Source organism: Peromyscus eremicus, chromosome 2 (genome assembly GCF_949786415.1).
Source record: "Peromyscus eremicus chromosome 2, PerEre_H2_v1, whole genome shotgun sequence".
In the NCBI taxonomy this organism is placed as follows: domain Eukaryota; kingdom Metazoa; phylum Chordata; class Mammalia; order Rodentia; family Cricetidae; genus Peromyscus; species Peromyscus eremicus.
In genome coordinates, this window is record NC_081417.1 from 55,123,736 (window position 1) to 55,138,235 (window position 14,500).

At 38.6% G+C, this 14,500-nt stretch overlaps 1 protein-coding gene and 1 pseudogene across 3 annotated transcripts in view; one reads left to right on the forward strand and one right to left on the reverse strand.

The window, feature by feature from the left end:
- The window catches only part of Rngtt (RNA guanylyltransferase and 5'-phosphatase), a 216,519-nt gene that overhangs the window by 144,341 nt on the left and 57,678 nt on the right, over window positions 1-14,500 (forward strand). For 2 of the 3 annotated variants that reach the window (XM_059254084.1, XM_059254086.1), the window contains exon 14: window positions 5,135-5,201. The exons of the other annotated variant lie outside the window; for it this stretch is intronic. In XM_059254084.1, the coding sequence (XP_059110067.1) occupies window positions 5,135-5,201 (67 nt within the window). The remainder of the gene's footprint in view (window positions 1-5,134; window positions 5,202-14,500) is intronic. 3 annotated transcript variants of the gene reach the window in all.
- LOC131903490 (large ribosomal subunit protein uL23-like) lies at window positions 10,757-11,751 on the reverse strand (annotated as a pseudogene).

A 14,500-nucleotide genomic window follows, 5' to 3' on the forward strand; every position in this document is an offset into this window, starting at 1 on the left:
GAGCATCAGATCCCCTGAAATTTGAGTTACAGAAGATTGTGAGCTGCCATATGGGTGCTGGGAATTGAACTCGACTCTTCTGAAAGAGCAACCAGTGTTCTTAACTGCTTAGCCATCTCTCCAGCCCCTACAGTCAATTTTTGAATTATTAAGTTCTTGTTTTGTTTTTTCTTTTTCCTTGAGATCTCATTCTAGCACTGCCCTGCATGTCCCTCCATCTTTCTGTCTCAGCATCCAAAATGCTGGGATTACAGATGTGTGCTACCACACCCATCTTTCTTTAAAATGTTTAATTTGAGGTCATTGTAGACTTGATAGCTTTTTGAAGGGATACTTCTGTGTCTTCCAGTACACAGTTATGAATCAGTATGTGTCAGATGTCAGGATACAGTGAATGAAGGTCATTTAGTGTTTGTTCTGTTACCCAACAGTGTTTGCATTTCTTTTATTGAGAGGTGTTTGTAGGAACAATGTGGGGTCTTTTCCGGTATAGACAGTTGTTACTATTTTTGTTTGGGAAATCAAAAGTAAAATGAATAGTACTTTTTAACCTATTTTTAGTTCTTCAAAAGCTATAGTAGGAATCCCCTTCATCATTATTCGTCTGTCACTGTTTTTGGAAAGAGTCCTACTTGATAGCCACACTACCAAGCATTTAGTTAGGATTCAGTACTTTAGAGGCCATTAGTAGTTTATAAAGATCATGGTGATGTTTATCTAATTTAAGGGCAGAACAACTTCATGGACTTGAATGAGCCAGAATTTCTGTCTCAGAGAATACCTATGTATTTGACTGTCAGTACTAAATTAGTGCCTTACTGTGGAGATCAAAAACATGTGATTGCTGTACTGAAGTGCAAGCACCCTGTCATGGTAAATAATACTTATTACTTGGCAATAATTATGTATATGGTATGGTAAAACAATCCTTTAAAAGAGTAGAACATTTAGCCGGGTGGTGGTTGCACACGCTTTTAATCCCAGCACATGGGAGGCAGAGCCAGGCGGATCTCTTTGAGTTTGAGGCCAGCCTGGGCTACAGAGTGAGTTCCAGGAAAGGTGTCAAAGCTACAAAGAGGAAACCCTGTCTCAGAGAGAGAGAGAGAGAGAGAGAGAGAGGCATTTAAAGTATTTCACGTTAAAAATGGAAACTTATATTCCCAACGTATTATCTTCCTCTTAAAAGACTTTCAAATTATAATACATATTTAAGACTACTCAAAGCCAATTATGGTATCTTTCACAAGCCTTGGTCTCAGTATTCAGGAGGCAGAAGCCGGTGATCTCTGTGAGTTTCAGGCCAGCCAAAGCTGTACAGTGTTGTTTGTCTTAAACAAACAATAACAGCAAGGCCTGTTCAAGTAGAGATAGTGAGGTATATGATAAGAAAACTAGATGACAGATGTTTTTTAAAGTTAAAAACAGTCTAACTGGCAACATTTAAGAAAATGCTGAGGAAATGTAGTTTTTAGATAGCAAATTAAAGGAAGGGAGGTGCACACTAAATAGTATGTTGGCAAACTTCCTGAGATGCACGTATATAGTAATTAGAAGCTTATTGGCTTTTAAATGTCAGCCAGCTTTTATTCTCTTCCTTTTCCTACTGTCTCTTTGTATGAATAGTGATTATTCTTACTTTTAAAGAAGGTTTAACAAGTTTTCTGTGAACATTTGTTAGTTACCACTACTGCTGCCAGCAAGGTTTTCTTGGTTGAATTTCTTTTCCTACTCTTTTTTGAAGATTTATGTATATATTATGTATACAGTGTGCTGCCTACATGTATGCCTGTACGCCAGAAGAGGGCACCAGATCTCATTATAGATGGTTGTGAGCTACCATGTGGTTGCTAGGAGTTGAACTCAGGACCTCTGGAAGAGCAGCCAGTGTTCTTAATCTCTGAGCCATCTCTCCAGCCCTTGATTGAATTTCTTAGTTGTCAAAGCATGGCTAAGAATTTTCTCATTTCATTGTTGAGATTTGGGGACATATCCTATGCTTTGTACTTAAATCCAGTAAAGAAATGCCCTTAGTCATGTCCCTTATAGTGTATTATTGACATATTATCACTTACATTCTAAATGTAAAAAGGGAGTTGGCTAAATTAGTTTAATTCAGGATTGTGTATGTCTACTATTAATGTTCTGTTAGTGTGTTTTATTGTCCCTACAGGATAAAAGGAGCAGAGACAGTTCTGAGGAGACTGAAACTGTGCCCTATTTCATGCTTTAAGATGTTTGCTTTCTTAATCTCACTAGGTAGTCCATACCAGTGGAAAGAATAACACAAACATCTGTCTCCAGTGACAACTCAAGAGTCCACTAGTATCAGAAATGTTCTAGTTTCAGAAAAGTTGTTAATAAGTGTAGATTCTAAAACTCCTGAAGTAGAGTTTTTTAAGCTGTGAATTTGAATTGTAAAGAGACAGTTATGCCAGGTCCTGCAGTGATGCATCTTTAACCTAGCACTTGGAGGTGGAGTTAGCCTGGTGCAATTGAAAGTTCCAGGATACCTCAATACTATGAATTGATATCTCCATAGCTCTGTTTAAAAGCCAAAAACAAACAGTGCAAAAAGGAGATTGTTATAATAGTCTTGAGTGTTCTAATTTTTTGTGATTATGTCAGTATGGCACACTGAGAAGGTTCTGTTGGCTTGCTTTGAATTGGCACTTGTTTACTAATGTATAGTTATCCTGCAGCTCATTTCTATGCTGTTAGCTGTCTTAAAAAGCGGTTAATTTCATGTAGGCTCTTAGATATGTCTGTACATAGAGATTTGGAGTGTGAAATACAGGCTTTCCCTCTATATAGAAATACTAAAACTGAAGTTACATGTTCATTTACTTACATGTCTTTTAGGAAAAATAAATATGATAAAAGAGTGAGAGATATAGATGGTATAGTGCCCATGCTTACTTACCGGGCCAAGGTTACCTGATATGGCCATGAAAAATTAAACCAGGCGGGTTGGAAGGGCCACAGCAAGACAGGTTGTGACAATTTTTTTGAGAGCAATCAGACTCTTTATACCTTTATCAGCGACAGAATATAGTGGCAATTGCCAGGATCAATACAAATGTAGTTGCTGGGATAGAATGACATTTGCAAGCCATGCAGGGTACACAAGAGTAATGTCTAAGACCAATTGCCCCGCTAAGCTTCTATGCTTCCTTGATTTCTAAGGAAAGAAACAGAGAAACACAAAGTGGCCTGAATGCTTCACTGCCTGAGGGAGTGCATTAGTCTCTCGGGAACTGGAAGGCACATTGTGCCCCAGGAGCCATGGAAAAACCTGTGACACATGCATCTCAAGGCAGCTAGGCCAGGCCAACTTCATAGTTCCCCACATTAAGGTTAGTATTTATGTCCTTCCATAGCTTACTCCACTGCTAATTTCTCTTTAATCATTCCAAAGTTCTAAAGGCAGTATTTCTTCATTTATAGTGTTTTGATGTGGACTGGGAATATAGCTCTATAGAGAGCACTTGCCTTTATATTGAGGCTCTACGGTCAATTCCAGCACCACAAAACCAAACCCACCTTGAGTTTCAGTGTAAATGATAGACCCCTGATTGACACAGGACCATAATCCTGTACTTGGGAGGCTGAGGTAGGCCATCATGAATTAGAAGCCCCCTTGGGCTACATAGGAAGACTGTTTTTAGAAAGGAAAATAAGGGGCTGCTGAGATAGCTCAGGACTTAAGAGCACTGGCTGCTCTTCCAAAAGACCCAGGTTTCATTCTCAGCACCTATGTAGGAGCTTAACAACCATCTCTTAACTCAAGTTCTGAGGGATCTAAGGCCCTCTGTTGGCCTCAGTGGGCACCAGACATGCATGTGGTGCACAGACATATTTGTAGGCAAAATATCCATACACATATAATTGGTTTTTTTTTTTTAAGGAAAAACAGAAACAAAACAAAATGATACAATGGACTTTCTAGAGATCTGAATAGGATCTCTAATGAATGAAAGGATGATTTAGGGAATGAAACCATATATAGTTTGACTTTTACTCCTTACACAAGCTGTAACTTCTGTGTACTCAGACTTTTAACCTAGTTCTCCATAATCAGTACCCTTACCCCACTGCTTTCCAGTGACAGATATTTTATTATACCATGGGTCAAAGCTACTATTTTGTTAGGAATATTTATGTCAAGTTTTTGGTAAAATTTTAGCACAGAATTAAGTTCATTATCATCTATAATACATGGTGTAGGATGCATTCACTAGTTCTTCAAGTAAATTTTTATATATTTTTGATTATCGTATTGTCACCTCGTTTCTAGAAACACTAGTAATCTTATTAGAATTATTAAGTATGTTCTGAAGTTTTTTTGAGATATAGAAGCAGGTAGCCCAAACTAGCCTCGCACTCTCTGTGTATCTGAGGCTGACCTTACACTTTTGATCCCCCTGCTTTCATCTCATGAATGCAAGCATTATAGGCCTGTGACAACACACCCAGTTTTATGCTGTACTACAATTTGAACCCAGGCTTCATATATGCTATGCTAATACCCTACCTACCTGAGCCCCATTCTTAACATTTTACCCTTTTTTTGTTTTAAAATAGAATTATTCATTTGGTGTTACTTACTATCTCATTGTACAAAAGACAATATTTGCATGTTTAGTATCTGTTAGATTGGTCGGTCTGTCGGTCTGCGCCTCTCCCTCCCTCCCTCCCTCCCTCCCTCCCTCCCTCCCTCCCTCTCCCTGTGTATGTGTGTGTGTGTGTGTGTGTGTGTGTGTGTGTGTGTGTGTGTGTGTGGCCAAAGATCAACCTTGGGTATTGTTTTGCAGATGCTATCTACCTTGGTGTTTGTTTGTGTATTTGAGACTGTCTCTTTGATGACCCAAAACTTGGCAGTTAGGCTAGACTGGTTGGTCAGTGAGCCTGTCTCTACCTCTCCAGTGCCTAGATTACAGGCTGTTGCCACCACACCTGGCTTTTTTGCTGGATGATGGGGAATCAAACTCAGGTCCTGACACTTGTGCAGCAAGCACTTTACTGATTGAGCCTCTCCAGTCTCCTCACTTTTTATTATTATGCGTCTTTGGATTAAAGGCAGAGTATTTTATACATAAGGTGTTTTTTTTTTATTTTATTTTTTCCTACCCTGTAGGTTGCTTCCACAGAATGTTGGCCTTCTCTATGTTGGAGGTTATGAAAGACCCTTTGCACAAATCAAGGTATGCTTATTCATTTTCTGTGTATTTTTCTTTGGTGTTTACTTATCTGGAGCTCACCCAAAACTGAGTAAAATCATCAGCCTCATCAGAGATGTTGGTGAATATGAAGGAATAGTTTCATGGATTTTGCTAATGTCTGCTGAAACAGTTATAAAGCAATACCAGACCTGATATTTAAAACTCTGTTCCTACTAGAGTTGACTTTCAACAACATTTTCAGGATGTGTGTTCTTTATTGGGTGTGGTTTACAGCAGTATACTGTACATTAGACGTCCAGTTTGATAAATGCTAACATATTTACTCTGATAAAAAACTATTAAGATAATGAAATATATCTAATACTTGAAAAAATGTACTCAGATAGTTTGAAATTTTTTTCCCCTGTCCTTATTTTTGTCATCTTGTCCCCTAAAAACCACTAAACTAACTTGTTATTATAGAGGAATTTATGTACTTTAGTACTTCAGTGAATGGAATCATACATTTCTTCCCCCTCTCTTGTTTTCATCTTTCACTCAGCTGATTATTTTGAGAGTCGTCTACATTGTTACACTTATTATTACTACTGTTGTTTTCTTTTGGAGGTAGTGTTGGGAATTTAACCCAGGGACTAATGTGTGCTAGATGCTGCTGTTAACATTTGCATATAGTTTTTCAGTAGGAATGTGTGCTTTCTTTTCTCCTGGGTAGCAGAGTATCCTGTGTTTCTCATGGGTAGATACATGTGTCTATTGCATTGACCTTCCTTCCACTAGTACCACTGTATGGATTATTGTAGCTTTATAGTAAGTCCCAAAATCAAATTATATAAGCCCTCCAGTTTTATTCTTTCCTGTGTAGCTTTGGTTAATCTAGTTTCTTTTCATTTTCATGCAATTTTTAAGAACTATTATATCAATTTATATAAAAGTGCTTATTTAGATTCTATTTGGGATTATGTTGAATCTATAGATAGATTTGAATAAAATTGAAATTTTTAACACTATTGTGCTGGAGGTATGGCTCAATGATAGTGTATTAGCCTGACATGTGTTTAGTTCCAGGAGAGGAAGGGAGGTAGTTAGATTTTTAACAATACCGGAACATTCAGTTCACCAAGACTGCATCTCTCTATTTATTCCAGCTTTAATATCTCTTACTGTGATATGTTCTTATTTGGTGGTCTTGAATAGTTTTACAGTACGTGTGTGTGTGTGTGTGTATTTCATGTTTTATAAAAGTTTTTTGAATGTTCATTGCTAATGTGTAAAAAGATGATTCTTAATATGTTGACTTTGGATTCTGTGGTATTATTACACTGAATTATTGGTTCTGGTAGTGTTTTTTGTGTACTTTATAGGATTTCTTTACATAATTATATGATCCACTGAAAAAATCTTGTCTGATCTGGTGCATTTCACTGCGGTTTCTGTATTGTACTGACTGCAGTCTTTAATGCCAAGCTGAACAGTAATGGTTAGATCAGGCATCCTTGTGATCTTCCTAATCTTAAAGGAAAAGCATTCATTCTTTAGTCAGAACTGTCCATAGAAATATTAGGTAAGACTCGATCCATTGGGGCTCGAGAAATAGCTCAGCATTAAAAATGCCCAATGTTTTTTGCAGAGGACTGGAATTTGATTCCTAGCACTCAGCCAGCTTATAACTGCCTATAACTCCAGTTCAAGGGGCTCCATTTCCCTGTTTTGGCTTCTGTGGGTACCTACACACAAATAATAAAAGAATTTTTAAGGAGTTTATTAATTAATTCTAACCTGCAATTGTTGTAAGGAATGAAAAAACATAGGGATGGGAGATGTCTAAGTAGGGCACGAGGGGAAGGAGTTTGAATCCCCAGTGCCCACAAAGATGGGTTGGTAGGTTGTGTTAGTAATCCCGGTGCTTTTATGGCAAGATGAAAGACAGCATGTACAGCTGCAAATGACAAAAACACCTTGTGTGGAAGGTGAGAACCCACTGTTGAGATTATTCTTTGACTTCCACATGTGTGCTGTGGCACATACAAGAGCACACTTACATAGATGAGTGTGCGTGTATCTTCCCCCTCCCCTCACATACACGTTACATATGCACCAGAGGGGTAAAAATGAACAAGGCAGTAAATAGAAGATTTCAGTTTTTTCTTTGTTATTGTAACGTTTTGTAAATATTTTCTAAGAGGAGGTGTTAGTCCCACTGGGCAAGAATAAGACCACAATGACAATTTTTAAGCCAAGTTTGCAGCAAGTTTTATTAAATACTGTCTAGGACAATGGACACTGGCCAGGTCCATTCCCAGAGAGTGGCTATGAATTATATTAGTCTAGTGCTTACTAAGGCAAAACCCACAAGGCTGCATTCTTCCTGCCTTTGTCAAGTATACATCCTGGGGCCAGTATACATTCTGATGTACTTTCTGCCTACATGTGATCATACACATCCTGTGCAGTTGGAAAAACCAAATTTGTTTACAGAAATGAAAACACGTGGCATATTATCTGTCTTTGGGCAAGTGGAGCTTACAGGTTAGAGGTATTTTTGTTTTACAGATTTCTTAAGCACAATTAAAACTTTAGACATAACCTTAGCCCTCACATTTGGTTGGACTCTCATGCCTGTGGCCCCTCTGCAAGGTGCTCCATGGTCCAGCTGGAGATGGTGGCCACCACCATCTTGAATTGGCCTTCAAATATTTTTTTAAAGGTTCTGATAACAGAAATTATATGTGTGCTTGGGCACATTTACTGGAGATATAGCCATTTTCTCTGATGCTTTTCTCTGAGTTTCTTCCAGCAAGGTAGCACTCCAGATCACATGGCGAGGGTGCACTACTTATTTATTGCCCAAGATTACATTAATAAAGATATTATAATATAAAATATTATAGACTTAAGATGTCCTTTAGCCTTATATTTAAATTTTTTAAAAGCTCTTATTTAAAAAAATCTAGTTTTTTCTTAATTTAAATTTCCTCTTAAAGAAGTTTAAAATCGCTCAACTCTGGGCTCCTGCAATGTCAAAAAATAAAGTCCCTTTTAAAGTACCCTTTCGTACTTCAAGAGGGAAGAAACAGGGTGCAACCACAACAAGGGCACAACCAAACTCCCAACAGTGCCAACAACTCATTGCTCAGTAGCTGGGATTCATTCATAATCCTCTGAGCTTCCCCAAGGGGCTTGGGTCACCTCTCTGGCCCTGCCCTCAGCAGCACATACAACCTATTTTCTAGGCCCCAACTGGCTCCATTTCATTGTGGCTGTTTTTTCTGGTGGCCATTGCATGATACCAGCATTTCCCAAACTGCTTGGGTCCCTCTCCTAGGCTCTCTTTAGCAACTGAAGCCCTGCTATGCAGTGCCAAGTCTCAACTGCTCCCCATGACCCCTTCATGCCTTTAAAACCAGCACCACCTGAGTGTCTATTATATTACAAAGTTTGGCTGCCAGCATGAGGTTCATTCTTGTATATGAATGCATGGGGGTACAATTTTAATACCTGTTAAACAAGATTGTTTTTAAATTCTATATTTAATAAACCTTGTTTTTATGACTTTGTTTTCAGGACAGGAATCAAACATCCATCCTAATCCAAAATATCTTGGAGACCTATTGTTGCCTCCTTGGTTTATACTATGTCTGTCGCTGATGTCACATGACATCCACCATCTCATGCCTTAGCAATGATACTGCCAGCTATGTGGCTTCCTCCCATCCTGAAGGGGGACAGCAGCTAAGATGATGGCAAGCAACATGTTGTTTATATCCCAAGATGGCATCATGTCACATGGTTCCTTTAAGATTACATATGTGTCTTAGGGTTTCTGTTGCTGTGAAGAAACATCAGGATCACAGCAACTCTTACGAAGAAACATTTTATTGTGGCTATCTTACAGTTTCAGAGATTTAGTCCATTATTGTCATGCAGGAAGCATGGTGGTAGGCAGGCAGACATGGTGCTAGAGAGGTAGCTAAGAGTTCTACATCTGGATCAGCAGGCAGCAGGAAGAGAATGCCACACTGGGCCTGGCTTGATCAATCACCTGAGACCTCAAAGCCCAGTGACTTACTTCCTCCACACCTACTCCAACAAGGCCACACCTCCTAAGAGTGCCACTCCCTATGAACCTGTGAGGGACATTTTCTTTCAAACTACCACACTATGTATAGATTTTTAAATTTCAATACCCTGCTGTGGTGATTTGAATCCCCACTAAACTGAATCTAGTGATCAGAAAGCTCAGAGATAAATTCTGAGCCTCACCACCAAAACAGCCATGGCAAGCGGCTTTAGCAGTAGTGGCTGGCAGCTGACAGTGACAGAGACAGCAGAACAAAACCAATAAACACAGAACACAGGAAACTCACACACTCAAAGGAGACTAGTCAGAAATAAAACATGAGGTGGCCACCATCATTCATACATTCATCTGAACCTGACCTGTATCTGTCCTGACTCCTGTGTTTGCAGCAGAACTTACAGACAACAGAAGACAGATCCGTCTACATATATAGAACAGACAGACAAAACTTTCCAAACAACCAGAACCAGGCAGGCAGTGACATCTTTCTTCTGACCCTGGACAAGAGAGTATTTGGGTCCCATCAAACCTATCGACATCCCAGATTGGGATCCTAGAACAGAGCCAGACTGTGATTTACCAGGGGAGGCCTCTATAGATGCTTGCTGCTTTTCTCAGCATGGCATTTCACTCTGATAGTCTGTTAAATCAAAGGCATTCCTCGGAACCTTGGAACATTTCAAGGTGTGAGCCTCCTGAGGAATCCCTTCAGTCCTTGAGTCTAGAGAAAAGGTCCTGCTTTAGAATTTGAATGGATGGTCTGATCTCACTAGGGTCCTCTAGAAAATGTTAAACCCATAGGGCAAGAATAAGACGACCACGTTTTTGAGCCAAATTTGAAGCAAGCTTGATTGACACTGGCCATGTCCATACCGGGGATTCCCAGAGAATGGCTGTGAATACCTTCATCCAATGCTTATTAGGGCAAAACCCACTAGGCTGCATTCTTGCCACCTCAACCCTTTGGGGGAAAGCATACATCCCCACAATTCCTACCTATGTACCTCATGCCTGCATATGATCAAGCACGTTTTCTCCATTTGGGGCAACTTGTTTACAGAAGTGAAAGCACATGGCTTGTTATCTTATATGAACAACAGCCCCCAGGGTCCCAGAAAGTTATCTGTCTTTGGGCAAGTGAGGCTCACAGGTTAGAGGCATTTTTGTTTTATAGATCTCTTAAGTACGACAAACTTAGTGCATAACTTTAGCTCTCACAATTTGGTGGTGGTTTTTTTGTGGTTTAATCTTCTGAATTTTTTTCAATGTTTGTTCCTTGCCTCAGGAGTTACTTTTCTGCTGCTTATTTGAGAGTTGTACATTTAAATTCCTTTCTATCTACATACATGATGTAGTTTTTTGTTTTTAAAAAATAAAAATTTTTCACTTAGCCTGAACAGGATATGTAGACTTTTAATACACAGGGTGATCAATCTCAGCATCAACAGCTTTTAATGTTGAAAAAGTCTATATTTAGAATTAGTCAACTGGACTCAGTTTAGATGATCCCAATTTTGTTGGCAACATCTAGAGCATCATAATCAGGAGCCAACCGAACATATGCCTGTTGTAGAATATTATTTTAAGGTGTGTTACCTTTGTTTATGTTGGATTTGTTTAACTCTGTGAACTTGTGTTACTGTGCCTGTCTAAAACACCTGACTGGTCTAGTAAAGAACTAAAGGGCCAATAGCAAGACAGGAGAGAGAGATAGGTGGGGCTGGCAGACAGAGAGGCTATATAGAAGGAGAACTCTGAGAGAAAGGAGGAAGAAAGAAATGGAGATGAGAAAAGAAATAGCCAGAGAAGGAGGAGGACATCAGGGGTCGGCCACCCAGCTACACAGCAAGCCACGGAGTAAGAGTAAGATTTACAAAAGTAAGAGAATGGGAAAAGCCCAGAGGCAAACAGTAGATGGGATAAATTAAGAAAAGCTGCCAAGAAATAAGCCAAGCTAAGACTGGTCATTCATAATTAAGAATAACTCCATGTGTGATTTATTTGGGAGCTGGGTGGCAGCGCCCCCCCCAAAATAGCAGAAACAAACAGCAACATATGCTTTCTTCTCTCTGTCAGGCCTCACCAGGGTATTGACTATGGCCGCATCAATGTCATAGAGTTTCTTGACAGCCTGTTTGATCTCATGCTTGTTGACCTTGACATTGGTAATGAGCACAAGTGTGTTGTTGTCTTCTATCTTCTTCATGGCAGACTCAGTGGTCAGGGGGAATTGGATGATGGTGTAGTAGTGGTCAAGCTTGTTTCTCCTGGGCATGCTCTTTCAAGGGTATTTGGGCTGCCTTCAGAGCTACAGGGTCTTGGGCTGCTGGAAGGTGGCTGCCTTCAGAGCTACAGGGTCTTGGGCTGCTGGAAGGTGGTGACGTGGCTTTTTGTGGCTGTGGGTACCTTTCAGCACTACTTGTTTTGCTTTCAAGACCTTTGCTCTTGGGCTTTGGGAGGGGCAGGGGCTTCCTTCTTTGCTTTCAGCACCATCTTCAATATCAACATTATTGTACTGGAAAGTTTATTGTCGTTACCATGGCATCAGCACCCTTTAAAACCTATAGTAATTTATCTTAAAACACTTCAAAGTCCATCAGTGTTATAAATTGAATACCTTCTTATGTTTTCTGATTCCTTAAGAAATGGTAAGCATTCAGATATTCTTCCTTCATTTTTCAGTGTTTCTACAACACTCGTGGGTTGGCAAGAGTGTTTTTATAACTTTGCCCCACTGTCCCATTCATGGAATTTAACAGCAAAGCCAGAAAGCTTACAATGTTCTAACAGGAACATTTCTGACAGCCTAGTTTCTCTCCCCTTCTTCTCTCCCTTTTTCCTTCTCCTTTCCCCCTCTACTTCTTTCCCATTCCTTGCACTACCCTACTCTGTAGGAAAGAGAGAGGGAGAGAGAGCCTACACAAACGTATGTTTACATGTGAGTTACAGTTATCTCAAAAGCATTATTACAGTATATGTGTGAAAGCAAGTAAGTTCCTTTATTCAGTCACCTAATTCATTAACATAAATAATATTTTCTTATCTAGTTCTTTCTTAACAGGCTGTGTGACAGAGGACACTCCTTTGTCAGTTTTCTATGTCTGATTAATCAACTTAGCTGAAAAGAAAAATCCATTATTTTAGGTTATCTTTTTGCCTTTGGTTTTCTCTCATTCACTGTGGAAAGATTTCTTAACCTTACAATTGTTGGAGATCTTTCATAATTCCCTGGTTATAGCTAATTGCATCTCTTTAATTAGAGTATGTATAAGTTCATTGGAAACAATAAAAATAGTTTGAATGATTGAGATTATGCTTGAAATTTAAGGTTAATTTCTTACCTTGTCTGTGCTTACTTCTGAAAATACCAGCATTTTATTATGTCTACTTTTTCTCCCATTACACTAAATGTAATGATGATGCGTTCTATGTTATAGATACTGGGTAAAACCTTTTAAAATGGAGAGTGCATTGTTTTTCTTTTTTCTTTTTTTAAAGATTTATTTATTTATTATGTATACAGTGTTCTGCCTACATATATGTTTGCAGGTCAGAAGAGGGTAGCAGATCTCATTACAGATGGTTGTGAGCCACCATGTGGTTGCTGGGAATTGAACTCAGGACCTCTGGAAGAGCAGCCAGTGCTCTTAACCACTGAGCCATCTCTTCAGCCCCTCATTGTTTTTCTTAAGAACATATTGATTACTGCCTTTTAAAATAAATCACTCTATACCAAATGTCTTTCTTAATACTCTCCCACCTTCATTTTTTTATAGATTTATTTTTACTTTTATTATGTGTAGATATGTGAATTCATTATCAATGTGAGGTCGTAAGACCCTGTTAAAAACAAAAAGGACTCTAAATTAAGAATCCTAAAGAGTATTTTCCTGTTTTTTTCTACTAACCAAAAAGATTGAATACCTAAAAATAGTTTTCACAGGAAATATTTATTAAGGACTTTGATTTTAAACGTACATGTTTATCTGAAATATAATGAACTAAATAAAACATTGATCATTTTCTAATAATTTACTACATGAAAAAATGCTTTATATATCTTGAACAGATTACTCTCAAAGCTGAAACTGCTTTAAACATAATCATGGGTAATTTAAGTTTCTAAATGCATTGAACTGTACTTAACTTGTGGTATAATTAAGAGAAATGATTCATTATATGATTATATGCAGTCTTTGAAATTGAAAAGGAAAGGCCTACCAGCATGGCCCATATCTGTGATCCCAGCACTTGGGACACGAAACAAAAGGATTGCATGAGTGTCTGAACTCTATAAAGATTATCTGACGAAACCAAAATGGAAATTAAAAAACATTTTTTAAAAAGAAGTTTTTTGAGACAAGGTCTTACTATGTAGATCAGAGGCTGCCTCAAGCTCACAGAGACCTGTCTTCCTTTTCTCTTCTTCCTGAGCGCTGGGATTAAAGGTGTGTGCCAATTTTAATTAAAATCATATTTTGGTTCATTTCTAATTTTTTAAGTTGTCACATGTTTTCTAGATGTCTCTTATGATTGGTTGGAATTGAGTATATCATTGCCTAATACCTAGATTAATTATATCTGTCTGTCGTGTTATTTAGAGCTTACTTTGTAGGTACTATCATTCAAATTTCAGAAGTATTTTACATGTTATACCTTTTTCTCCTTTTCCCCCTCATTGAACTATATATTCTTAGCCCAAGGTATAATCCAAGTGCCTTGAATTTGTGAGTCTTTTGCCTCATCTTGTGCATCAATTTGCCTGCCAGTCTGTGATACTGTTGGTCAGTCTGGCTTCGTTTTATACCTGCTACTCTGTTTTGTTTTCCAGAGCAGCTCATAGTAGAGAGAACTTTTTTTTTTTTTTTTTTAAGGCTGGCATGGAACTCACTATGTAGCCAAGGATGACCTTGAACTTCTTACTCCCAAGTGCTCTGATTACTGGTAGGAGCCACAATACCTAGTTTATGTGGTGCTTAGGATCATACTCAGGGCTTTATGAATGTTTTACAAGCATTTTATCAGGTGAATTACATTGCCAGGCCAAAATCTTAATGTTAATTCTCCAAAGTTTCTAATTCTAAAGACTGAATTTAGCAGGCAGAATCCATAAACTCCCATGGGGTGAAAGTCTGTCCATGTGGCTTTTAATCAGCCAAGAGTGGTGGTTACTGAAAGGCTGAAGGCTACAGGGTTGCCACTGTGGAACACTTTTGTATAGTCATCTGTTCCAGTTCTTACA